The sequence below is a fragment of the Vombatus ursinus genome, unplaced genomic scaffold (assembly GCF_900497805.2).
Source record: "Vombatus ursinus unplaced genomic scaffold, bare-nosed wombat genome assembly UNPS02015255.1, whole genome shotgun sequence".
NCBI lineage: Eukaryota > Metazoa > Chordata > Mammalia > Diprotodontia > Vombatidae > Vombatus > Vombatus ursinus.
Genome location: NW_020955033.1, coordinates 8,260,102 through 8,287,378, shown reverse-complemented (window position 1 = coordinate 8,287,378; position 27,277 = coordinate 8,260,102). Strand labels below are relative to the sequence as shown.

The 27,277-nt window shown below is 39.2% G+C and overlaps 1 protein-coding gene and 2 non-coding genes across 3 annotated transcripts in view; 2 read left to right on the top strand and 1 right to left on the bottom strand.

The window, feature by feature from the left end:
* Nucleotides 1-12,689, top strand: part of LOC114031927 (DNA replication licensing factor MCM4) — a 22,456-nt gene extending 9,767 nt beyond the window's left edge. Inside the window, exons 10-17 of the mRNA XM_027847142.1 lie at nt 612-732; nt 1,850-2,109; nt 3,925-4,290; nt 4,618-4,745; nt 5,593-5,800; nt 9,527-9,755; nt 11,914-12,047; nt 12,343-12,689. Coding sequence (XP_027702943.1) covers nt 612-732; nt 1,850-2,109; nt 3,925-4,290; nt 4,618-4,745; nt 5,593-5,800; nt 9,527-9,755; nt 11,914-12,047; nt 12,343-12,435 — 1,539 coding nt within the window. The 3' untranslated portion in view covers nt 12,436-12,689. The remainder of the gene's footprint in view (nt 1-611; nt 733-1,849; nt 2,110-3,924; nt 4,291-4,617; nt 4,746-5,592; nt 5,801-9,526; nt 9,756-11,913; nt 12,048-12,342) is intronic.
* Nucleotides 12,690-24,838: 12,149 nt separating this feature from the next.
* TRNAA-AGC lies at nt 24,839-24,911 on the bottom strand. The gene has a single exon. It is a non-coding gene; the product is annotated as a tRNA-Ala (tRNA).
* A 1,862-nt stretch (nt 24,912-26,773) lies between these two features.
* On the top strand, nt 26,774-26,846 carry TRNAA-AGC. The gene has a single exon. It is a non-coding gene; the product is annotated as a tRNA-Ala (tRNA).
* Nucleotides 26,847-27,277: the final 431 nt, after the last annotated feature.

Genomic DNA, 27,277 nt, shown 5'->3' with positions numbered 1-27,277 from the left:
CACACACACACACACACACACACACACACACACACACACACACACACACACTCACACACACACACACACACACACACACACACACACCCCTTCCCCAATGCAATTAGTCTTGACCCAGAATTATTCCTTTTTTGAAGTACGTTGTTTTTTGTTTTGTTTTGGGTGGAGTTAAAATTCTGAAGAATTTTGAATATTAACAGAAAATTGTAAATGCTTTCCCATGTGATTTCCCAAAATTGTAGTATTTTTAAAGGGTTGAATAATATATTCCTAATCATACTCATTACTATCATAGCAAAATTCCTTTTCAGTTTTTGGCACTTTGATTCACTTTTATATTTTGTAATCCTTATACAGCAATGAAAAGTAAATATTAATGAAATTTGATTTTCTTTTTTTGTGTTGGTTTTTAAAAATTATGGATTTGGGTTACAGAATATCCACTTAGAATTAAATTCAGATAACACTTTATAGAATTATTCTGTAGAATTGTTTTTTCATTATTTAGGAAGTTTGGCTTTCTCCTGTGTATCTCTATTCTGTTAAGAGTAAGAAATAGTTATTTAAATTTTGCTTAAAATTAACATTAATTTTCAGTGTTCTCTTATCAGATCAAACTGCAGGAGTCACCTGAGGACATGCCAGCAGGACAGACTCCTCATACTGTAGTTCTCTTTGCTCACAATGACCTTGTTGATAAGGTTCAGCCTGGTGACAGGGTGAATGTTACAGGTGAGATGGATGTATTTTTGCACTAATGCAGCCAGTAAAATATCAGTCTTAAACGGGAAGGCAGAATGAGAATCCATAAAGACTACATTTAACAACCTAGAATGATGGATCTTATCTAATAAGATAACATTTTTTTGTGGGGGGGGGGGCAATTGGGGTTAAGTGACTTGCCCAGAGTCACACAATTAGGGAGTGTTATGTATCTGAGGCCAGATTTGAACTCAGGTCCTCCTGACTCCAAGGCCGGTGCTCTATGCACTGCGCCACCTAGCTGCCCCCAATAAGATAACTTTAATAGGAACAAATATAAATCTATACACTTGGGTTTTAAAAAAAAAATCAGTTGTACAGATACCAAATCAGAGATGTGTGGCTATTCATGGGGGTGGGGTTGGCTGGGACTCAAAGCCCAGTACCCAATGAAAGCTGAAGCTTGATCTACATTGATGGATGCAGTGTCCAAACCGAGGTAGATGATCTAGATGTCCACACCAAGGCAGGAGTATTTTGATTAGTTCTGGGTGCCCCATTCCAGAAAAGGCAGTGAAGCGTCTCTTGTCCAAGATTACACAGCTAATTAATGACAAGGTCAGTACTCTCGATTCCCAGGCTAGTGTTCTTTCTACTGATGCTTTTGTAGGAAGATAATATGAAAAAAAAAAAAACCCATTATTAGTGCTAGTCAACAAAATACCACAGTGACATTGATATATTGGGGGGAAGGGAATCTTGCAACCCTAACTATACCTTTAGTCCAGGGAGGGGAGTAACGAACCAGACAACCCAGGTGGCACCTTGCCATCACTTAACTGCCTGCAGCACCATTCTCATCTCCTAGACTAAATGTACAAAGCCGTCAGCTTACTCTTAGTTCAGGAGAACTAAAGATGAGAATGGTATTACAAGTAATTAAGTGAAGGAGGAGGGAAAAGTGTTGACATCTTGATCTTCAAACACATCAACTCCCTTTTTAATTATAGCTTAAATGATCTGCCAAGGACAAAGTGCATTCTGTCTCTTCAAATGTATATTGAGGGAAGTGGTAGAAGGTTGAGGTATATACAGGGGAAACATGTTAATGTTCTGTCTGTAATGTTCTCTGCATTCTTCTCCTCAGGGATCTATAGAGCTGTTCCTGTTCGAGTCAATCCAAGGATGAGCAATGTCAAATCTGTCTATAAGACCCACATTGATGTCATTCATTATCGTAAGACTGATGCCAAACGTCTGCATGGTCTTGATGAAGAAGCTGAACAGAAACTTTTTTCAGAGAATCGTGTGGAAATGCTGAAGGAGCTTTCCAGAAAACCAGACATTTATGAAAGACTTTCTTCAGCCTTGGCTCCAAGCATTTATGAACATGAAGATATCAAAAAGGTATATAGGAACTTTTAATTATAATAATGACAATAATAGACATTATATAGTGCTTTGAGATTTGCAAAGTGTTTCACAGATATTATCTTTACAATAACCCTGGGAGAAGTAAGTGTTACTATAAATAGTCCATTTTACAGATAAGGAAACTTAGATAGGTAAGATGACCTGCCCAGTGTCCTAGGCTAGATTTGAATTCTGGTCTTCCTGACTTCATGTCTAGGACTTTGTCAAGGATGCCACCTAGCTGCTCAAGTGTACAAGCTACAAAAATACTCATTTATCAAATTTTTTGTGAGAAATATCCTCCAAATAGTGTTTTTTATTGTGAGGCAAAAGATAATCACCTAAATTAACCAAAATAACGTCTGGAGAAACAAAAGGTCAAGAATACCAAAGGAGACCAAAAAAAAAATGGGAAGGAAGGGGGACTAGCAAATCTCAGATTTCACTACAAAGCTGTAATTGTCTAAACAATTTGGTACCGGGTGAAAAATAGATGTTGGTCAGTGGAACAAATGAGGTTCACAATTTGCAGAAACAGATGAGCAACAGTAGCCTAATGTTTGATAAACCCAAAAATCTCAGCTACTGAGGCAAAAAAGTCACTATTTGACGAAAATTGTTGAGACCAGTAAGTCCCAGTTGCTACAATATGTCTACAACCTTGTTCCCTGAGGACAGAAGGCAAAATGGATGATTTTAGTTCCATAAAATTTAGAAGTTTTTGTGCAAACAAAACCAATTCAGAAGAAAAGCAGGAAGCTAGGGCAAGAAATCTTTGCAGCAAGTTTCTTTGATAAAGGTTTCATTTCTAACATAGAGAACTAATACAAATTTATGAGAGTAACAACCAATACCCATTGACATGATCAAAGGCTAAGAATAGACAGTTTTCAGATGAAGAAATCTAAGCCATTAATAGCTGCATCAAAAAAAATGCAAATTAAAACAACTGAGTTTACCACCTTACACCCATCAGATTGGCTAAGATGACAAAAAAGGAAAATGACAAATACTTGAGGGGATGTGGGAGAACAGATACATTAATGCAATGTTGGTGGAGTTGTGAACTGATCCAGCCATTCTGGGGAGTAATTTGGAACTATACCCAAAAAAGCTATTAAACTGTCCATACATTTTGATCCAGTAATACTGATACTAGGTCTATACCACAAAGATCAAAGAAAGAGAGGACAGACCCATATGTATAAAAATATTTATAGTAACTATTTTTGTGGTGGCAAAAACTAGAAACTGAGGGAATATCCATCAATTGAGGAATGACTGAACAGGTTATGTATGAATGCAATTGGAACACTACTGTGCTGTAAGAAATGATAAATGGGATGGTTTCAGAAAAATCTGGGTAGACTTGTATGAACTGATACAAAGTGAAGTGAGCAGAACTAGGAGAACAATTTACATAATAAGCAGTATTAGAAAGATACTTAAGTATGAAAGACTTGGGAATTCTGATCAAGACAGTAACCAGTCACAGTTCCAAAGGCCTCATGATGAAACATGCTACCTACCTCTAGAGAGAACTAGTGGAGTCAGCATGCAGACGAAAGCAGATTTTCTTCTTTTTCCTGCTTTTTTTAGGGAGATGAGTAGAGGGCATGGCCAATGCAGAAATTTCTTTTGTGTGACTATGCATGTTTGTAATAGGTTTTATTTTTCTTGCCTTCTCATGAGTGAAAGACGGGAGATCTTGAAACTGAAAAAATTTTAATGAATTTTAGAAAAATGAAATTCAACCTAATACTTCACTTAAATCTCAATTTAAGTAATGCTCACTCACATTCTCTCTAGGGTATTTTGCTTCAGCTGTTTGGAGGAACAAGAAAGGATTTTAGTCACACTGGAAGGGGCAAATTCCGTGCTGAGATCAATATCCTTCTGTGTGGAGATCCTGGGACCAGCAAGTCCCAGCTGCTGCAATATGTCTACAACCTTGTTCCCCGAGGACAGTACACATCTGGGAAAGGCTCTAGTGCCGTTGGTCTCACTGCATATGTGATGAAGGACCCAGAAACAAGACAGCTGGTCTTACAGACAGGTGCGCTGGTCTTGAGCGACAACGGCGTTTGCTGTGTTGATGAGTTTGACAAAATGAATGAGAGCACAAGATCAGTCCTTCATGAAGTAATGGAACAACAGACTCTCTCAATCGCCAAGGTAAGACCCCCACTGGCTGCCACAGGAGAGCGTTGTGCACGTGAAGCCAGTGTCTCTGGGGACAGCTTCCCCTTCGGCTCCAGCTGGATATCAGCTACGGACTTTGTAACTATGTTACAGATGTTTATAGACGAGACTTTCAATGCTTCCAAATGTATTTGGCTTGGGCTCATTTCTGAATGTTTTCTATAAGTCCTCGTATTTATTTACAGTATGCTGCCTTTTTATAGAGAGCATGGTTCTGTCACCTAAAAGTCTGTCCTTGTCATGGGTCCTGAAGGATAGCATAAGTGAGACTCCACTCACACAATTACTTTCTTTTTTCAGGCTGGAATTATTTGTCAGCTGAACGCTCGAACTTCTATCTTAGCAGCAGCTAATCCTATAGAGTCCCAGTGGAATCCTAAGAAAACTACCATTGAAAATATTCAACTTCCGCATACTTTATTATCAAGGTATTGTCAGAGATGTTTATAAGCTCGAAACTACACTGTATAAGATGCTGCTTCTAATACTATGCTAAATCCTTTTTTCTGAAGTGAATATTTTTTTCTTACATTAACTAAAACATTCTCCATTAGTCTTAAAATAATATTGACTTCCCATAACATAAGTATGTTCTATTTTAGAATGAACATTTATATGGCCTACATTTTCTCTCAAATATCAGGCAAAAGTATTTGCATAATTAATAGATGAATTTTGGATTACAAGTATGTTTTTGTTTTGCTAATTAAATGTATTTGCTTATGCTATGCACCTCTTAACAAGAGAGGTGATAGACTCAGATGTTCAATAAATCCACTTTTTGGACATGATGGAAATTTGCTTGGCTTGACATTGGGGATTTGTTTTACTTAACTATGCATATTTGTTGTAAGGGTTTTGCTTTTTTCCCCTCCCAGGAGAGGAGGGGAGTGCCAGGAAGGAGAAAAATAAACATTACTTAAGCAAAAATAAATTTATACATGTGTGTGTGCGCGCATGTGTGATTACCTAAATTTTTTCTGTTGTTTATAATATGTAACATGTCATTCTGGGGAAAGTTTACTTTCTTAGCTCTGTTGCATGACTGACTAACTAGCATTTCTTGAATCTGAAATCTTGGGAGCTAGTAGGAGGCCAGAAGGTATGCTGAAAGCCAGTAGAGCCCAAGTAGAAGTGCTTGTCTCCTTAGTGGCGGACAGACGCCATAGCCATGCCTAAAACAAATGAAGAACAAGAACTTTTCAAAGCATTTTCCTGTTGGTGGGGGTTGATGAACAAAAGAAGCCAATAGATATTTTTGTTCAACCTCTTTAGATTTGATTTGATTTTCCTCATGCTGGACCCTCAAGACGAGGCCTACGACCGCCGTCTTGCCCACCATTTGGTGTCTCTGTACTACCAGAGTGAAGCACAGGTAGAAGAGGAGTTCATGGATATGGCGGTCCTGAAGGACTACATTGCATATGCTCACAGCTCTATTACTCCTAGACTAAGCGAAGAAGCAAGCCAGGCTCTCATTGAGGTAATATATTGACTTTTTGGAGGCTGGAAAGAGGTTTGTTGGTTTTTGTTTGTTTTTTCATTCAAAAAACGTGTGTTAAATGTTTGCCATAGGCTAGATGCTAAGGAAGATACAAAGAAAATAATTCCTACTCTCAAAAAGCTCTAAAATTCAGTGGGGAAAAAAGAGAAGTACCAGTAAAGTATGATACCAAGTAGAATGTGACAGATGCATGCAAAAAGTACAAAGTACTTTGGTATTGGGGTGACAGGAACACTGGATTTGGAGTCAGACGATCTGGTTTCAGTTCTGAGCTCTGCCACTTGTTACTATGTGACCTTGGAGAAAGTTATTTAACCACATTGGGCCTCAGTTTCCTCATCTATAAAATGAGTGAGTTGGATTTTATTCTAAGGACAGTAAGGAGCTATTAAATGTTTTTTAGTAATAAAATGCAGATGTTAGATGAGACCCAGTCTCTTCTGTCATGGAGGTGGTGATTTAGTAAAAGAGATGTGAGATAATAGTTTTAATATATAATGAGATCAGCACCAGGAGAAGTGCAAGCAAGAGCAAGGCTTTCTGGACGCATTTGAGTTGGGCTTTAAAAGGATGAGTAGGAAATCTAAGTAGTATAGGAAACAGGGTGAGAAAAGTTACAAAGGTGAGAAAATATGGGAGGTATTAAGAAGCCCAGTTTAGAGTGTAGAGCACATTTTAGGTGGGAGATCTGAAAGGTAGGGTAGTGTTTAATTGTGAAAAGCTTTGAGTGTCAGAAAAAAAAAGTACAAACAGGCAGTAAAGGGTGAGGGAAGGAATGATAATCCAATCCAATAAACATTTATTAAGTGCCTGCTAAATGTCAGGCATTGTATAAGTTCTAGGGATACAAATGATTAAAAAACCAGTCCCTGCTGTCTAATGGGGGAAGGGAGGGTGATAGGCAAAAGAAGGCAGAAAAGTGGGGCTGGGGAGCAGCAGATAAAGATGGATTTGTAATGAGAAGAGAGTCAAGGCAAAGAGAAGACCTGTTAGAAGGTAGCAATCCAGGTGGATGGTGAATATAGATTTGCTTCTGTGGAATTAAGTTATATAGATTGTGTAGTAACCTAACACTTAACTGTTAGATGCATAACCATAGACAACTGACAAAATTAATTTCCAGTAGTGTTTTCCAGGTACACTTTGACATCTATCTATTTCTGTGTTTGTATACTAATTTTTACCAGTTTTCCTCAGAATCTTAATAAGTGTTCTGTGATGGAAATTTAACCAACCTTAAAGAAAGGTTGAAAATGTATCCCCTAGAAGAGTTCGGCACATTTTTTTAAGATATGTTCTCAAGTGGAACCTTTTGAGAGCCTTTGTACACATTAAGGATTTTGGTCATTTAAATAGATTCTTCAGTACTTGATCTTATAGATGTGAGAACTCCCCTTACACTGTAGATCACAGCCCTTCCATGCCTTCTCATCTTGACATCTCTTTTTCATATCTTTCCATAAATTCTTCTTAGGGGATCCACCTAACATACTAAAAGCTGTCCTCTGGTGTTTTTGTTGTTTGTTTGTTTAACATTGCATGAGTACCAGGGAAGCATTTAACTTTTCTGACTGTTATTCTTGTTTTTACTATATAACCACCCCCCTTTTTCAAACTTTCATGTCCTGAATGATACTTCTTTTCCTCGTTGGTTATGTGCTGTGCCCTCTTTATGAATACCTTTGTTGTTCAGTTGTGCCTGACTCTTTGTGACCACGTATGAGGTTTTCTTGGCAAAGATACTGGCGTGGTTGGCCATTTCCTTCTCCGGTAATTAATGCCTATCTTACATCTCTTCATTGCCCTTTGGGTTCACCCACAATTCTTTAAAGTCATACTTTTGGTGCCTTACTGTGGCATGGAGATGACCCTGGGTTCTTGAAAGCTATGCCAGTGGCATGCACACATGTTCTGGTATGCTCTACTATACTAGAAAAGCTTTAAGTAAAATTCTGGTGAAACTCTTGGTTTTACATGAATGAGTCTAGCCATGTACTATCACTAGAACAATTTTGGTGTTAAAAAGATGAATTTTTATTTGACTCCAAGTTGAATCTATAAACTATTGAAAGTATGATGCTTTTAATCAGATTATCAATTACCCCATGGAATGATATTTGTGCCTTTGAAAGCGCAAGGAAACCAACTCCTTTATATCACTTTCCTTTCCTCTCACCATCTTCTTAATTATCTGTAGTCTGGCTTACTCATCACTCAACTGAAACTGCTGTCTCCAAAGTTATCCTTCTCTTAATTGCTAAATCTATGAGACTTTTTAAAAATTCTCAACCCTCTTGACCACTTTGCAGCCTTTCACATTTTCAATCACTCCCTTGATATTCTTTTTTTTTCTAGGTTTCTATGACACTACTCTATCCTAGTTCTCCTCCTCTCTGGCCATTCCTCAGTGTTCTTTGCATCTTTGTTCAGCTCATGTCCAAAAACAATGCATGTCCTCCAGTCTCTGTCATAATTTTTCTCTTGGTGAGCTCATCAACTTCCTTGAACTCAATTATCACCCTATACTGATGCTTCTCTATTTATCTATTCCCTTTCCTAACCTCCAGATACCCATCTCCAACTGCCTATGGGACATCTCTCAGACTGGATGTCTCACAGATGTCTTTAACTCAACATATCCAAAATGGAGCTCATTATCTGTCTGTGTGGGGTATTTGTGACCCCCAAAATAATCAAATCAGAGACTTTTTCTTAAGAAACGCAAAAAGGAGTTTTATTGCTTTCTCATGAGAAAAGACACACCCCGCATCCACTCAAGATGGCTCCAGCCAGGGTGTGCAAGGGAGTGCAGCTCAAAGCCAGTTTATGTAGACCCTAAGGTGGAACCCCCACCCTCCCACTAGCTCCTCTTCCCATTGGCTGGGCTTCAGAGCTCACAGTCTAAGCTCAGAAACTTTTCCCCAGGAACAAGGTTTGCAAAAAGGCGAGAAACAAGGAACTGTTGGTTCAGCAGGAAAGTAAGAAAAAAGGAGGGGAGAGCCGGAAAGCCTGGACAAACAAGACACTTTCGGGGACATCGCCTGATGTACTTCCATATCTTGTTTACATATTTGTGTAAACCAGTAAACCAAGAAATCAATTAATCAATAACCTAATCTCCCCCTGTCCTGTTTTCTTATCAATTTTGTGGGAACCAAACTGTTAGCATTCCTCACACTGTCCTTTCACACTCTTCTTTCTATGTTTCTTGTTAAATTTTGAGGGCATCACCAGCTTTGAAACCTATCATCTTCAACTTTTCACCCTCTCTTACTCCAACCCCCCATATCTAAACTGTTGCCAAGTTCTGTCAGTTTTACCATAGTAAATCTCTCATATATCCCCTTCTGTCCTCTGACACTGCCACCATCCTGGTACAGACCCTCTTTACCTCAGGCCTCCTCTCACTTCCTAAAGTGCAGGTGTGACCACTCCCCACCCCGTTTCTTGCTTTGCCCTCTTGACCAGAGCAATAAGCCTCTCTCTGTCCTTAACCTGACCAGTTACTGAGAACTAGCCCGTTTTGTCCCCAGAACTATGTCTTCAGCTCTTCCAGTGTGGTAGAGCACTCCCCCCCACCCCGGCCCAGGGCTACTTTCACCCCACAAAATGGCAAAAGTGCCATTCATATGGAAGAGTTTGTGTTGGTGTCTGGTCTTAAAGCTGTAATCAAGGCTTTTCTTCTTTTCGTTCTCCCTGAACTAGGCATATGTGGACATGAGGAAGATTGGAAGTGGCAGAGGAATGGTTTCTGCGTATCCCCGACAGCTGGAGTCATTGATACGCTTGTCAGAAGCTCATGCCAAAGTGCGATTTTCTAACAAAGTTGAAGCAATTGATGTTGACGAAGCAAAACGCCTCCACCGTGAGGCGCTGAAACAGTCAGCTACTGACCCGAGGACTGGCATTGTGGATATATCCATTCTCACTACAGGTTTGTGGTTTACTTAAAACAAAAATCTTAAATTGGCAGTTTTTAAAATAGGGAATTAATTGATCCTTCATGGTTTTTAAAAGTTGTTATTTTAAAGAAGAATACATTTGTTAAACAGTACATTGCACTGTCAGCATTACAGTGGTACAAATGCATAGGTAATTGCAACTGCATAGAATCCGCAAGTCATTCCTATTTTGAAATGAAGTTACGTACATGTAAACATTGAGCAACTGCTTCAACTCCATTTTAAACATCATAGGAAAACTGGGAAAATTGAGTGAGGAGATAGATTCTAGGAAAGGGCCAATCTTAATGTGAATGTTTAGTAGAGCAATGTGTAGGGTTTTGTTTTTTTGAGACTAGATCTCCTTAACTCACTAAGGTTAGAAGTACAATGCTGATTGGCATGGAAACTTTAACCCCCTCCATTTTTCCCACTTGGGCTGGTTCAACCATCCGTAGTTGGCCTGGTGACCCTCCACTCCCAAGGACTCACCATACTGGTGCCAGACTTAGCACAGACACCCAGTTTACTTTAGTCCTGTTATATCTCAGAGCTTCCCAATGAAGCAATCCACCAGCTTTAGCCTTCCTCAGTTTTAGGGATGATAGGTGTGCACCACACCCAGCAATAAATGTATTCTTGAGGGGTTTAGATGACCTGAGCAAAGGATGGCAAAAACTTTCCTACTGTTGCCAGAATCGGGATAACCCATCTATTGAGAAATGGATTTTGGTTTTTGTGTGTGTTAGGTATGTGTTTATTAATTGTTAATATGTCTTATACACCAAACCTTCATCTGAGAAATTTGGTAAAAAGATTATTTTTTCCTTAAGAATTTTGTTTGTGTAGAAGCTTTTCATTTTCATGTAATCAGTTCTCTCTTTTTTCTCTTGTAATTGCCTCTATCCCTTAGTCAGTTAATAGTGTATGTCTTACCCATAGCAGTAAAAGAAGTATGATCTGCTTCTCTTTTAATTTTTTTATAGCATGATCTTTAATATTAAGGTCATATCTATTTAGAATGTATTGTGAGATGTGTAATATGTTGGTTTAAGCCTTTTTCTGTCTGACTGCCAGTTTTTATTAAATGGGCAATTCTTTCTTAAGTAATTTGTGTTTCCTGGTTTATTAAAAACTGGGGTTTTTAGTTCTGTTGTTTCAATTCGCCTTTGTTTAGTCTGTCCATTGAGCAACTTTTTTTTTTTTAACCAATATCAAATGATTTTGATGAATATTGACTTATAATATAGTTTGAGGTCTGGAAGTATTAGTCTCCCATTGTCCTTACTCTTTTCATTATTTACCTTGATAGTATAGATCTTTTCATTTTTCTAAATTAATTTTATTATTTTATTGAGTACTTTAAAGTAAGGAAACATCTGATGGGATTCAGGCCCGAAGAAACTTGCAGAAATTCAGAGGAGTTGAGGGGCTTGGGGAGGGGGGGATAAAAGCTTGGAGCAGAGAAAGTCAGTGATAAGTTTATGGTTAGTGGTAAAAGAATGACCTTTAATTTGGGGTCAGCTGATGGCAACACAGTCAAATGAATATGTAGTTCACACAGATAAAGGAATATGTAGGAAGAGAGTAACAGTTTTTAAGTTCTTATTTTGAGCCAGTGAGATCATAGGAACATAAGCTAGAAGTCCAGTCTCATTTTACAAATGAGGAAATAGAGGCCCAGGGAAGTTAAGTAAGAGTACAAGTGGTTCTCCTTAATCCTTAACTGTTAAGTATATTACAGCCTCTAAGGAGGCAATGGTAATGTAGGTGAAAGCTACTGGGGGGTGGACTTGGTATTTGACCAAAATCTTCAGGCAAAACCAAATGGTAGTCTGGCAAAAACTAGATTTAAGCCAACACCCCACACCATATGCCAAGATAAATTCCAAATGAATACATCACCTAAATATAAAAAGTCTTGTTATAAATGAATTAGAGGAACAAGAAAGAAATTCATTTACCTTTCAAGTCAATTAATAGCAATATAGTCCCAATTTAGGTGCTAATTAGCTGTGTGACCTTAGGCAAGTCATTTAATTTCTCCCTATCTCTATATATATACTCTGCACTTTAAGACTTGAAAAAAAAATATGTTCCTCTATTTAAAAGATAATCCTAGATTTACTTTAACTGAAATTTTCTTTTTAGGAATGAGTGTCACATCTCGAAAAAGAAAAGAAGAATTAGCAGAGGCTTTGAAGAAACTTATTCAATCAAAGGGCAAAACACCAGCTCTAAAATACCAGCAACTCTTTGAAGATATTAGAGGACAATCTGACATAGTAAGTATTTTGCATATGTTTGGAACTTCTATTTTTAATTTTTTTTTCCTAAAGTTAGACATATTCAGTAGTAAAATTTAATTGGAAAGAGTAAATTTGGGAACAATCTAAAATACAAAAATGTCCTATAAAGTGTTAGAAAATATAAGCCAGTTTCTTAAAGTTAATTTGATTCTAAAGATAAATGCTATTGGGTAATAAGTTAACTGGAAAATTGACCTATCTTTAGCAATTATGTGTAAGATTGGGTATATATTTTTAGACTTAGAAGATATTTATTTTCTACTTCCTCAAGGCTATTACTAAAGATATGTTTGAAGAAGCTCTGCGTGCTTTGGCTGATGATGACTTCTTGACAGTGACTGGAAAGACTGTTCGATTACTCTGAAGAGATAAGATATGAACAATAATGAGCACTATTATGTTCTGCTTTTCTGCGTAGATATTTCACTTGATTACTTAGGTAAAACTACTGATTTTCCTTCATTATTTGCCAGTCAGCTAATAGCACTGCCATCAGTGTAAATAGCTAATTTCTAAGAGTACTAAGCTCTAATCTGTTTTTCAAATATTACTTAGGTATCCATTCTTAAAATGAAAACGTTCATTAGAAATGCTTTAAATAAAGGTTCCTTTTTTGTACACTGTCCTTTTGAAATTGATCTTTTTTTTAGTATGGGCCCTGCTAGAGATTGTGCTTTGTATAAATTTTAATACAATCCCTTCTACATGTCTTCATACTGTGAAGTTCTTACCCATATTTTCCCATAAATCTTCCACAAATGATCCACCAATATGCTGAAGGCCTTTCCTTTTTTTATGTCTCGGAGATACCAGTACACATTCAGAGTGACCGTGCATTGCCTCTTAATTCTCTATAACTGTGTGTGTGTGTGTATATATATATATCAACACTTTTGTAGCAGTAAAGAACCAGAAACAAAGTGATTGCATATCAGTTGGGGAGTGGATAAACAAAATTGTATACAAAAGTAGGATATTTTATTATATATCAGGACATAGTGACCATAAGGACTTCAGAGAAACAGCGAGCTTTGAAGAACTCTGTGCTGTAAAAAACAAACAGCACCAGAAGAGTATGTATAATACTACAACAATGTAAATTAAAAGAACCTTTTTGAAAAGCTGAACTGAGGGGCAACTAGGTGGCGCAGTGGATAGAGCACCGGCCCTGAAGTCAGGAGGATCTGAGTTCAAATGCAGCCTCAGACCAAACACTTGACACTTACTAGCTGTGTGACCCTGGGCAAGTCACTTAACCCCAATTGCCTAAAAGAAATAAAATTAAAAAATAAAAAGCTGAACTGAGCAATTGTAATAATCGATGTAAGTCCCAGAGAACATGTAAGAAAATAATTGCTTTTGCCAATCAGGGGCCTTTAGGGTCATAAAGTTGTATAAGTTTTCAAATAATATCACTGAGTAGTCTTTTTTTGTTTTTATTTTTTGCTTATTTCAAGGGAATGTTCAGTTCTAATGAACAGGGAGGGTTTATTAAAAAAATTACTAATGTGGAAAAAAAAAGACATTTTGGGAATGGCCAAACAAATTGTGGCACGTAACTGTAATGAATATTACTGCATCCTAAGAGATCAGTATGAAAAATTAGAGTAGCTAGCATTTATATAACACTTTAAGGTTGGGGTGGGTAGAGGAAGTACAACAGCCTTGTGTGGTAGGTGTTGTCTCCATTTTACAAATTAGGAAGCTAAGGCTAAGAAAGGTTAATTGACTTGCCCAGAATATGGCAGCCACCAAGTGTTTGAGGCAAGATTTCAACAGGTCTTCCTGACTTTAAGAGTAGTATTTTAACCATAACACCACCAAGCTGCCTAGAATAATGAGAAGCATGGAATGACATCAGTTACACCAATATTGTTGGAACATAAAATGCATAAAATATCTGGAAAGTCTTGATAGATGGTGAAGAGTTTCAAGGACAGAAAAGCTTATTTTTTAATTTAAAAAATTTTTATTTTGCCTATGGCAAGCCAGCAAGTATTTATTGAATAGTCATAAAATATTTGGCAGTATATTATTTTTACCTTTTTCCCCCAATTACATGTAAAAACAATTATCAAAAGGGAAGCTTTTCAAAAGCTCTTTCACATGAAATTCTAAGCTGGTTTTTTTTCCTCTCCTTTGAAAAAAAACAGAGAAACGATTTTGTTTTTTGTTTTGGTTTGGTTTGGTTTTTGTTTTGTTTTTTTGAGCCTTCTCCACGCCATCAATAAGGAACTGCTCCACTATTTGGAAGTCTAAGATTGACTTCTCTGTAAGAATCAGAGTTTTAGTACCTAAGAAATTTATCACCTAGAGCCCAACACCACACACCCCACTTCAGCAAAGATCAAAAGAGACACCAGAAGGAACAGTGATCGAGGACCAAGTAGACAAAGTAATGGGCTCTTCGTTTCAGAACAGAACTACACAAGATGATGGTCAGAAGCCAGAGGGCACTGAGAGAAAGGTCATTCTCAGGAGCCAAAAGTCATCATAAACTCCAGGAAGCCAACAGGATACCCTCCCTGGCCTCTTGGGAAAAAGGATACAGGGTAGACATAGCAGAAGATGTGGCCAGCTCAGCTGAATAATTCACAGGAGTCCTGAAATCAGCTCTACTTCCAACATCTCAATTAGGTAGATAGCCCTATAGGAGCCACACAGCGGGATGAAACCTACCTCTGTTGGATATTGTGCAAGGAAGAGACAGAAGAGGTAAGGTAAGTACCTGTGTTGGACTCCTAGGAAATAGAAGGAAAAGGCAGGAATTGTGGCAACTAGGTAGCACAGTGGCTAGAGAACTAGGCCTAGAGTTAAGATCTGAATATGCATCTCACTTTAGACACTTATGTGACCCTGGGCAAGTCACTTAATCTCTATCGGCTTCCATTTTCTCAGTTTCAAAGTGAAGATCAAATAAGATAATATTTATAAAGCACCTAGCAAAGTGTTGGGTACACATTAGCTGCTTAATAAATGTTTCCTTCTAGGGAGGCTGGGAGATAATTTAAACTTGGGAGTTCTGAGGTTTTGTTTTTCAGTTGTGTCCAACTTTTTATGACCTTATTTGGGATTTTCTTGGCAAAGATACGGGAGTGGTTTGCCATTTCCTTCATGATTTTCTTGCATCACTCTCATTTCTCTGTCCAGTTTTTCCTGTACTTGTCTTACTTGCTTCTCAATATCCTTTTTGAACTCTTCCATGGCCTGAGACCAATTCATATTTTTCTTGGAGGCTTTGGATGTAGGAGCTTTGACTTTGTTGTCTTCTTCTGGGTGTATGTTTTGATCTTTGTCACCAAAGTAAGATTCTGTGGTCTGACTTTTTTTGCTCTGTTTGCTCATGAACCTAGTCAATTACTTGAGTTTTGAACTCTTTTAAAGTAGGGGTCTGCTTCCAGTGTGGAAGGTGTACTGTCCCAAGCTTTGGGGGTTTTGTGCAGCTGTTTTCAGAGATACTTCTAGGGACCTGTAAGTTTTCAGTTCGTCCAAGGTAGTATGTTCTAAGGAGAGGTGTTTACTCCTCTCCTGGCCTGTGCTGTGGTCTTTCAGTGACCACAAGCACTCTTTTCTTCCTTGGAACTATGAGGAGGATTCCCTCTACACGGCTGCCACAAGCTCTGCTATGCCAGTGTTCCTCCTTGCCCCAGGACTGCCACCCAGGACTGAGACTCAAAGCCAGGCACAGGCAAAGCAAGAGAATCCTGCCTCAGCACCAGCTAAGAGATCCCTGCAGTCCCTTTCTGATCAGCCACTCGATCCCCCTCCATCTGTGGGCTGAGAGCTTCAGAATCAGCCACACTGAGCTCTTCTCTCACCAAGGTCTGACAGACCTTTCCTACTGACCTTCTAAGTTGTCTTTGGTGTTTGTGGGTTGAGAAGTGTGGAAATTACCACAGCTTCCCTTGATTCAGTCTCATGAGGCCTGCTCCAGGTTCGCTGAGGCCCCATCTTTGCTTGCCAGGCCTCTCCCAGGCCTGCGCAACAGACTTTTCCAATCAACCATCTAGCTTGTCTTGGGCTACAGATTTGTTTCACTCTGCCTTTTTGTGGGTTCTGCTGCTCTAGAATTTGTTTAGAGTTATTTTTATAGGTATTTGGAGGTGTTTGGGGGAGAGCTCAAGCAAGTCACTGCTCTTACCTGAAATATTTTTTAAAATATATTTAAAAGATGGCAACACTATGGAGCAACTTACAGGAGGGTATGACACCTAATTTTTCTGCTTTAAAGCCTGTGTGGGGTCCCAATTGGGGAAAAGCCATTAACTCAAACTCTGTGAAAAATTTAAGCCAGGACATGATGACCTGTTAAAAATCATACCTTAGATACTGAATCATATTTTAGACATTGGTTCACAACTTAGATACTGTGACCAATGAAAGCCATAACAAGAATATTGTGACCAGTAGATGTTCAATACACAAAATTGTGTTTGGGCATAACACTGGCTTAACACCCAAGCTCATTACTAAGCAGAAAACCAAAAATATTCACCAATCAGTAGTGATGTACTCTCTAACTCCTCCCTTTGTCTGCTTTCTATAATAATCACCATGCTTTTTTGGGGTCTCTAAGAAGCGGGGATCTATCCTTTATTGAGACTGTTTTCATCTGGGAGCTGCTCCAGATAGTCACTTATATGTAAGTGATAGTATCAATTAAAATACTTCTTATAATCAGATTGAATCCCTTGACCTCTTTCTTCGGAATCAGAACAACTCCTGATTGAGGAAAATATCCCAAAGCACAGGGATATTTGACTCTTAGAAAGGTATAGAGTTCCTTATCCAGGGGGATTCCAGACCTTATACCCCATGAGGCTAAGGGGAGCACATTTCCTATGTATCCCAACAAATACACACACACACACACACCCCCATGCATGCATGCTCGGGCAAAACACAAAGTAACTGACAGGCCACAAACACGTTGGTGAGTTAGGGGGATAGGAGGATGTCTGCCCCAAGCATGTGAAGACTTCCTGCCCCCCCTCCTCTGGAATGGGTGGATGAGAACAGTTTGTTCCGGTAGTCATGCACACTGAAGCAGGAACTGTGGAGCACCTAGAGCTTGGTCAGACATCCAAGATGCCAAGGTCATCCATGGCATCCCCGAACCGTTGTGAGTTGTCCTGACTTTTGTCTTGCCACTAAACTTCGATGACTCTGGAAGAGAGAGTGAGGCTAAAGACTTTGTGCAACTCTGACTCACTTAAATCCAATTCACACATGAGTCAAGATGTCACCTTATGGTGTCACTGGTCCTCTTCAAAAACAAAGTACAGGGACAGCTAGGTGGAGCAGTGGATAGAGCACTGGCCCTGGAGTCAGGAGGACCTGGGTTCAAATCCAGCCTGAGACCAAACACTTGACACTAGCTGTATGACCCTGGGTAAGTCACTTAACCCCAACTGCCTAAAAATTTAAAAAATAAAAACAAAGTACAAACAATAATAATTCCTGTATTGTTATTTCCATTTTATAGATGAAGAAATTGAGACTCAGAGACTGAGTTCTTCCTTGATTCCTGTCAAGATTATTTTGAAGCTGTTTTTAAATAGTTTTCTTAGATGTGTTGATAACATAACATCCCAATATTTGCCACCTTTTGTCATTATTTCTGTCAGTTTCTTTTGATTTTTTTGATGACATAAAAATGCAAATAACTACGATGGGTCTATCTTAAATTCCACTATTTATCCAAAAACCATTACTTCCACTGTGTAGTTGTTAATCATCTTGGGTTTTCTAGATACATGGTAATGATATCTACAAGTAAAAATGTTTTAACATCTTCAGTTCTGATACTTGTTCCTCAAACTTCCTTTTCATGCCTCATTACTATTACTGACATGTCTAAAATTGCAGCAAATAAGACATGGTGAGTGTCAGCAATTCTGTTTTATATCTATGTGTAGTGGAACTTTTTTTTGTGAGACAATTGGGATTAAGTGACTTGTCTAGGGTCACACAGCTAGTAAGTGTCAGGTGTCTAGTCTGAGACTGGTTTTGAGCTCAGGTCCTCCTCACTCCAGTGCTCTATCCACTGCACCACCTAGCTGCCCCTGTAGTGGAACTTCTTAAAGTGTTTCTCCAATGAATGTAATATGAGGACACAGTTTCAAATGAATACTTTGTTGTTTTTTGTACCGGCTGCGCTGACCTTATGCCGGCCGCGCCGAACACTCCTCCTATAAGGAGCAGGCTGCCAGAGTCATACTCACTCAACAGTCTTCGGTCCTCAACCGGATAAACACACAGAGACAAGCCATCGGGAGGCGCCAACACCAGAGCTTTATTCAGAGGCCTTCACAGCAAGCCATCACAGCAAGGCCAAGCAGGAAGGCCAGAGCAACAGAGCAGGAGCCAAGAGAGCACGTGATCTGACCACGCTCGTTCCTTAAGTACCTCCTTAGCCCCTCCTCCCCAGCCCGCTTACTAGCCAATGATTGTAGGGTCAGATACCGGAAGGGGCTGTCTGAGTTTAGCACACCAAGGGAGAGGGAGTGACGTAGGAGGCTAGGACCGGATACAGGAAGGAGGCGTCTGGGATTAGTGCATAGACAGAGTATGTGACCTAGGAAGTCAGGCAGATACCAGGAGGAGGCGTCTGGGGTCAGTTCTACACAAAGGGACCTAGGAAGTCAGGAAGGTCACAGGAAGGAGGCGTCTGGGGTTGACGTTGCATATAGGGAGGGGACTAAGCAAAGGGAACTAGTTCTCTGCCGTCCCTCTCCCACATGGCACCACCCCTTGCCTCAGGAGCACAAGCTCCGGCTACTTCCTTGCACCCAGCTTATCTCACATAGCACTGCCCACTGCCTCAGGGCTTCTCTGTACCCAGCCCATCCCAGATCACCATGACTCCACCTACCACAGCCCCTGCCTCGACTTCCAAATACCCAGATTCTACCCCTAATCTTGCCACAGCGCCCACCTGGTAGTTGCCAACATCAGACAGTCCCTCACAGTTTTTCTTTTATTGAGAAAGGCTCCTACATTGTTAATGTTTATCACAAACAGGTACTGTATTTTATTGAAGTACTTTCCTGCATCTAATAATAGCTTGTCTTTGTTTCTTTATCTCATTAAAGTAAATGTTTAGCTTGTTGGGTTTTTTTTATATTTCTATTAAACTATCCTTAGGTTTCAGTTATTTCTCTTTTGTAATGATGGATTATTTTTTATGTACTACTATGTTATATTTGTGTTTTTACATTTTGTGTTGATATTAATTAATGATTTTAGACTATTTTTTTCTCAGCCTTATCTTTGTTTTAAAGATCAAAACCTATTTGTCTATAAAAGATAGAAGAAGGTAACCTTCAATAGTAGTCTTCCATCTCAATAAATTTTGGGAAAAAAATCTATTTACCATTAAAGGTCCTTAAAAAAGGATCTTTTAAAAGTACAAAAGGGGATCCAAGATGGTGGGAAAAAGGCAGGGACTTGCCTGAGCTCTCCCCAAAATCCCTCCAAACACCTTTAAATAATGCCATAAAACAATTCCTGGAACAGCAGAACCCACAAAAGGATAGAGTGAAATAATTTTCAAGCCTAAGGTCAACAGGAAAGGTCTGTTGCACCTGGGGAGAGTGGAGCACAAGCCAGCACAGATCCAGCCCCAACAAACCAGGAGCAGGCCTTGGGAGTATCGGTAACAGCTTGTTTCTGGGGCTCTCAGCCCACAGACAGTAAAGAAGTTTAACAGAATAGCTGATCAGGGCAGCAAGGTGGTGCAGTGGATAGAGCACCAGCCCTGAAGTCAGGAGGACCTGAGTTCAAATCTGACCTTAGATCAAATACTTGACACTTACTAGCTATGTGACCCTGGGCAAGTCACTTAACCCCAATTGCCTTAAAAAAAAAAAAAGAAAAAGAAAGAAAGAACAACTGGTCAGAAGGAGATCACAAGGGTCTCTTTGCTAGCACTAAGGCAGGACTCTTGTTACTTTGCCCAAACTCAGATATGGGTGGCAGTATCAGGGCGAGGAGGAGCACTAGTACACCAGAGGCTGTGGAATGGGGACCTTCATCACAGTTCAAGGGCAGAAAAGAGTACTTTTTGTCCAGCACAGGTCAGAGTTGTAAACACACCTTTCCTTAATTCATACCACCTTGGAAGAACTGAAAACTTAAGAGGTCTCTAGAAGTATCTCTAAAGACTTCTGCACAAAACCCCTAAAGCTTAGGACAGTGAACCCTCCACCCTGGAAGCAGAGCTCTACTTTAACAAAGAAAAGTCAAGAAATAGACTGGGAAAATGACCAAACAACAGAAAAAAATTCTGACTATAGAAGTTACTATGATGACAAAGAAGATCAAAACACCCTCTCAGAAGAAGATAACAAAGTCAAAGCTCCTATCTAAAGCCTCGAAGAAAAATATAAACTGGTCTCAGGTGATGGAAGAGCTCAAAAAGGATTATGAAAATCAAGTAAGAGAAGTAGAGGAAAAATTGGGAAGAGAAATGAGAGTGATGCAAGAAAATCGTGAAAAACAAGTCAACAGGTTGGTAAAGGGGATACAAAAAAAATACTTAAGAAAATATAACACTTTAAAAAACAGACTAAGTCAGATGGTAAAAGAGGAAAAAGAGAAAGCCAATAAGAAGAATGCCTTAAAAAGCAGGATTGGTCAAATAGAAAAAGAAGCACAGAAATTCACTGAAGAAAAAAGCTCCTTAAAAAGTAGAATTGACCAAATGGAAAAGGAAGTCCAAAAGCTCACTGAAGAAAAAATTCCTTAAAAATTAGAACTAAGCAAATAGCAAATGACTTTATGAGAAATCAAGAAATAATAAAACAAAACCAGAAGAATGGAAAAAATAGAAGACATTGTGAAATATCTCACTGGAAAAACTACTGACCTGGAAAACAGACCCAGGAGAGATAATTTTAAACTTATTGAACTGTCTGAAAGCCATGATCAATAAAAGAGCCTACACATCATCTTTCAAGAAATTGTCAAAGAAAACTGCCCTGATATTCTAGAACAGAGGTGCGGAACCTGCAGCCTCAAGGCCATATGTGGCCCTCTAGGTCCTTGGGTGCAGCCTTTTGATTGAGTCTAAGTTTTACAGAACAAATCCTTTTATTAAGGAGATTTGTTCTGTGAAGTTTGGATTCAGTCAAAGGGAGCCTAGAGGGCAACATAGGGCCTTGAGGCCACCACAGAGGTAAATTTCCCCACCCCTGTTCTAGAACCAGAGGATAAAATAGAAATTGAAAGAATCCACCTATCCCTTCCTGAAAGAGATCACAAAATGAAATCTCCCAGGAATATTATAGCTAAATTCCAGAGCTCCCAGGTCAAGGAGAAAATATTGCATAGCAGCCAGGAAGAAACAATTCAAGTGTTATGGAACTACAGTCAGGATAACATGAGATTTAGCAGCTTCTACATTAAAGGATAGGAGGGCTTGGAATATGATATTCCAGAGGGCAAAGGAACTAGGATTACAACCAAGAATAATCTACCCAACCAAACAGTATAATCCAGCAGCAGAAAAATGAATGTTTAATGAAATAGAGGACTTTCAAGCATTCTTGATGAAAAGACCAGAGCTGAATAGAAAATGTGACATTCAAATACAAAACTCAAGAGAAGTATAAAAAGTTAAACAGGAAAGGGAAATAATAAGGGATTTAATAAGGTTAAACTGCTTACATTCCTACATGGGAAAATGACATTTGTATCTCATAAGAACTTTCTCGTTATTAGGGCAGTTAGAAGGAATATATATAGAGGGCACAGTAATGAGTTGAATATGAAGGGATGGTATCTAAAAAAAAGTAAGGGATGAAAGAGGAATGTAGTAGGAGAGATTGGGAAATGGAGAGGTAGAATGGGGTAGCAAAGTAGGAGGGGAAGGGGGAGTTAGAAACAAAACACTTGAGGATAGACAGGTAAGAGGAGAAAAAGAATAGAATAAACAGTGGGGGAGAAATAAGATGGAGGGAAATACAGTTAGCAATAGTAATTGTGGAAAAAATTTTGAAGCAAGTTTCTCTGATAAAGGCCTCTTTTCTCAAACACAGAGAACTGAGTCAAATTTATAAAAAAAAAAAAAATAAGCCATTCCCCAATTGATAAATGATCAAACGATATGAATAGTTTTCAAATGAAGTAATCAAAGCTATCTATTCCCATATAAAAAATGCTCTAACTCACTATTGATTGGAGAAATGCAAATTAAAACAATTATGAAGCACTACCTCATGCCTATTAGGCTAATAGGACAGAAAAGGAAAAGGACAAATGTTGGAGGGGATGTAGAGAAAATGAGACATTGATGCACTGTTGGTGGAGTTGTGAACTGATTCAACCATTCTGTGGAACAATTTGAAACTATGCATACCCTTTGACCTAGTAATATCACTCCTAGGTCTGTATCCCAAAAGAGATTTAAGAAAAAAGAAAAAGAAAAAGGATCTATATGCACAAAACTATTTGTAGCAGCACTTTTCTGGTGGCAAAGAATTGGAAATTGAGGCTATACCCATCAATTGGGGAATGGCTAAACAAATTGCGGTATGTGCTTATGATGGAATATTGTGCTATAAGAAATGATAAGCAGGATGCTCTCAGAAAAACCTGAACTTACATGAGCTGATGCAAAGTGAAATATACCGTGTACAAAGTAACAGCAATATTCTAAGATGATCAGCAGTGAATGACTTAGCTATTCTCAGCAATACAATGATCCAAAATAACTCTGAAAAACTTTTGATAAAAGATGCTATTCATCTCCAGAGAAAGAACTGATGGTGTCTGAATACAAATTGAAGGATACTTTTTTAACTTTATTTTTCTTGAGGGTTTTTTTTTGGGGGGGGGTCCTGTGTTTTCTTTCACAACATGACTAATATGGAAATGTTTTGCATGACTTCACATGTATATATCGAATTGCTTGCCTTCTCGGCGGGGAAGGAGGAAGGGAGAGAATTTGAAATACAATGTTTTAAAAATGAACATTAGGAATTGTTTTTTCATGTAACTGGGGAAAAATAAAATACTAAATAAAGTACAAAATAATTTGCTTATGAGTTTTTTCTGGAGCCCAGCATCTATCTGTAGATAGCTCTTTAATGGTTTACCTGACATCTTCTTCTAAGATTAGTCTATTTAGGCTTTTTATTCCTCCTTTTGTTGATTTTGGGTTTGGTTTTTTTTCTCCTCTGTGACTCCTCAACTCTTTTCAGTCTGGCTCATGACTCTGACTCAAATGAAACTGTCTACTCCTTCAATCATCCCCTAAATGCAGAATGTGATGACCATTTCTCATTTCTTATGCTTCCTAAATTCTCTGCAGCACTTGATACTTGAAGCAAGTTTCTCTGATAAAGGCCTCATTTCTCAAACACAGAGAACTGAGTCAAATTTATAAAAAAAAAAAAAATAAGCCATTCCCCAATTGATAAATGATCTGAAGTACTACCTCATACCTATTAGTTAGGCTAATAGGACACAAAAGGAAACTCCTAGAAACTCCTTCATCTTTGGGTTTTTAATGACTTTGTTCCTATGTAACTGCTGTTTAGTCTCCTTTGCTGGCTCATCTTCTACATCACACCCAAAGTGTGTGTATTCCGAAGCTATGCATTAGAACCACTTCTCTTTCTTTACCCTCTCTCACTAGAGGACTCCATAAGTCTCTGAGAATTTATCTTTTCAATGCAAATGACTGAAATTTATACATTCAGCCCTAATTTCTCTCCGAGACCCAGTCATGCATTTCCTACTGCTTATTGTGTAATTCACAATGCATGTCCTATACACAATTCAAACTCCACAAGTTCAAAACAAAATCATTATTTTGACCCATTAAACTCATCCCCGTTCCAAACTTCCCAATTAACCATTCAGGGCGCTACCATCCTTCCAGTCATCCTTTGTTATATTTGACTCGCAGCTTTCCCTTACTTCACATGTACGATGATTTATGGCTTATCATTTCTACCTTCACAAATAGAAGTTCGAGGTGCTCCCCATTGCCACCACAAGTTCTACCTATGACACCATCACTTAGTAACCTATTCTTTGAGATTTACTCAATCCATCTCTACCTCTCAATCAATCAACTGTTGTCCTACCGATCTTCATCCAAGACTCTCTCCTCCTTTCTTCAATAAGTTTAGGGCCTGGCTACGTCTTTGCTACTCAACTCCTACTTCAATATACATATTAATATTCCTTCAAACACTTAACTTCACATTTTAACTTATTCACTTCCCATGAGCTACTCGTCCATCCAACCTCAGCCACATGCAAAAAAATGACCATTTGATCCTATCATTCACAAATACACCATTTCCATGTTCACTAACACTGAAATTCTCCTGTCCTCCGTAGCCCATCTAGACCCCTTGAGGGAATCAGTACACCCTACACAATCCTCTTCTCGAGTCCTTTGTCACCTTATGCTTATTGGATCATCTCCAGGATCAAATGTAAAATTCTTTACTTGGCATTTAAAGCTCGTCATAACCTGGACCCCCTCCTACCTTTCTAGACTACTCAAAGTTTACTGGTGACACCGGCCTCCTGCAGATCCTCCAACAAAACACTTAATCTCCCAATTTCCGTGAATTTTCATTTTCATGCCTGGAATTCTCTCCCTCTTCAAGTTTGGCTCCTGTCTTCCCTAACGTCCCAGATAAACACCCACCTTCCACAGAAAGACTTTCCTAATCCCGTTTAATTATAGTCCCTTCCTTCCTAAAAATCCATGTTTAAGAAAAGTTCTCCTGCCCCAATAAAACGCTTGGAGAATGCGGGCATCGATCCCGCTACCTCTCACATGCTAAGCGAGCGCTCTACCATTTGAGCTAATTCCCCTCTCTATAAAGCCTCTAAACTGACTCAAAGCTCACAGCCTCACTGCCGCTCAACAGGGCCGGTTTGATGAATGAGACGCCGGCAGATTTCAGATTCCCTCTTGCTGACTAATTTCACCACTCCATATCTTTCATGCGCTGACTCACCGCTGCTATCAACTCTCCGAGCTCTGGAGAAGGGGAGGAAGGAGCGGGAAGGGGAAATCAGAGGAGGAGGGGAAAGGGGAAGGGGAGGGGCAGAGGGAAGAAAAGGAGGGGGAGAGGAGGAGGGAGAGAAGAGAATTGGGAATGAGTGGGGACAGGAAGGGAGAAGGAGCAGGGCTGGGACTTGTACTTCTCACATTTTCTCCCTTTCCCTCTACATCCTTACCAAAGGCAGAATATAGGATTCTGCTCACTAAATTACCAAAGTGTAAAATCACCAGGTAGAGGCACAATCTACTCCCCTCCCAACTCCCTTTCTAGAATCTCATATAATGAGACTTGCCCAGGGTCACAAAGCCAGTACTTAGCAGACGCCCGACTTTAGAGATATCTGAGGCTCTTAGGCCGGTGCTCTATTCACTAACATTCCGCGTCGCAGGAAAACTAGATCTAAAAGAAATACCACCATCTATTTTATTTCATTTTTCCCCAGTTACGTGCGAAAAACATTAAAACATTTAAAACAGTTTAAAGATTTGTTTTTAAAACTTTGAGTTCCAAATTCTCTCCTTCCTCACCCCACCTCACTGAGAAGGTTAGCAATTTGATATAGGTTATACATGACTACCACCTATTTTTATACCAAAGAACTGGAGAATAAAAAGAAAACCCTAGAGAACTCGGGCATGGGCCCTACCTCTTACAATGTAAATAAGCACTCTACTATCTCAACTAATTCCCTTTTTGAAAAAGTGAAGAAATAACTGAAAACTCCGTTTTACTGGCTCCCAGCAGAGCACTGCTCTGGAGGATAGCTTGGAACACTTTTTCATTCATTCACGCAACTGGTGAGCAGGTATTTATGAAGCACCTACTATATGCCAGGCCCTGTGCTAGCTAGCCTTGGGACGAAAACACAAAAATTAAACTGCTTAATAAAGTCTTGTTGAGAAAGCATTGAATTTACAAACTATATATGAAAATTGGATCTATTATGTCACAGAGATCTTAAACTCAACACTCAAAAACAACTTATTATCTTTTCCCTCAAGCCCTCTCTTCCTATCTTTCTTGTTACCATCAAGAGCACTATCATTCTCCCATCCTCCAAACCTAAGTGTCATCCTTGATTCCTTATTCTGTCTTACTCCCCCATAACCAGTCGCTTGCCAAGTCCTATCAATTTTACATTTGTAAATGATGAGGGCCTGCACCACCCCCCTCATGCACTCACAGCTGGTGTATTGTAATAGCCTTCTGTTTGGTCTCCCTAATTCCTCCCTACTCCAGTCTATCTACTCATCTCTCAAAGTGATCTTCCTATAATACAGGTTTGACCATGTCACCCCAATAACTCTTCAATAAAAGCCATTTCCTCTCCGATCACCTCCAGCATCAAATATAAAATCTTCTGGCGTCTACCTAGTGATTTTAAACCTAGATACTTTAATGAGTAGAATCACGTATTCTGCTTTTGGGAAGGATGTGGAGGGGAAGGTCGTAAATGTGAAAAGTACAAGCCCCAGCCTCGCTCTTTCTCTTCACCACCTCCTGCACTTTTTCCTGCTTCAGTTGATAGCCAGCTGTGAGAGAAATGGGATGGTGTAATGAGTCAGCAAGAATGCATCAGAAATCTGCTGGTGTCCCAATTAGCAAGCCACCCCTGCTAGGCGGCGGTGGAGCTGTGAGGTTTGAGTCGGTTTTTAGGTTTTAGAGAGAGGGGAATTAGCTCAAGTGGTAGAGCGCTCGCTTAGCATGCGAGAGGTAGCGGGATCAATGCCCGCATTCTCCAAAGGTTTTCATTCATTTACTGCAAATTTTCCCATTTTCTTTCAGGACTGAATTGTCCAAAGCAGAAACAAGGTGAATTCGGACATTTTAACAGTTTTCTAAACCCCTAACCCCATTAATTTGCTGACTAAAACCTCATCTTCCAAATGGCCATCAGAACTTACAAGTCATGTCTATGAAAGAAAACAGAAGAACTTTAACTTCTCTACTGTAATGTGGTTTTCTGAACGTGTGTTAAGTTGCATGTGTACCTCTGACATTTTGTATTTAGTACTTTTTTGGTATTTCGTACTTTCAAGTTCATTTAAAAATAACGATGCCACGCTTATTAATGGCAAAGAGGTTTTTTGTTCGAGGAAACTAGGGCTACCCAAATTTGCACAGTTGCACTCTCCTAACAGGATGGTTGAGGTGTTCTCCACATAGAAAGAA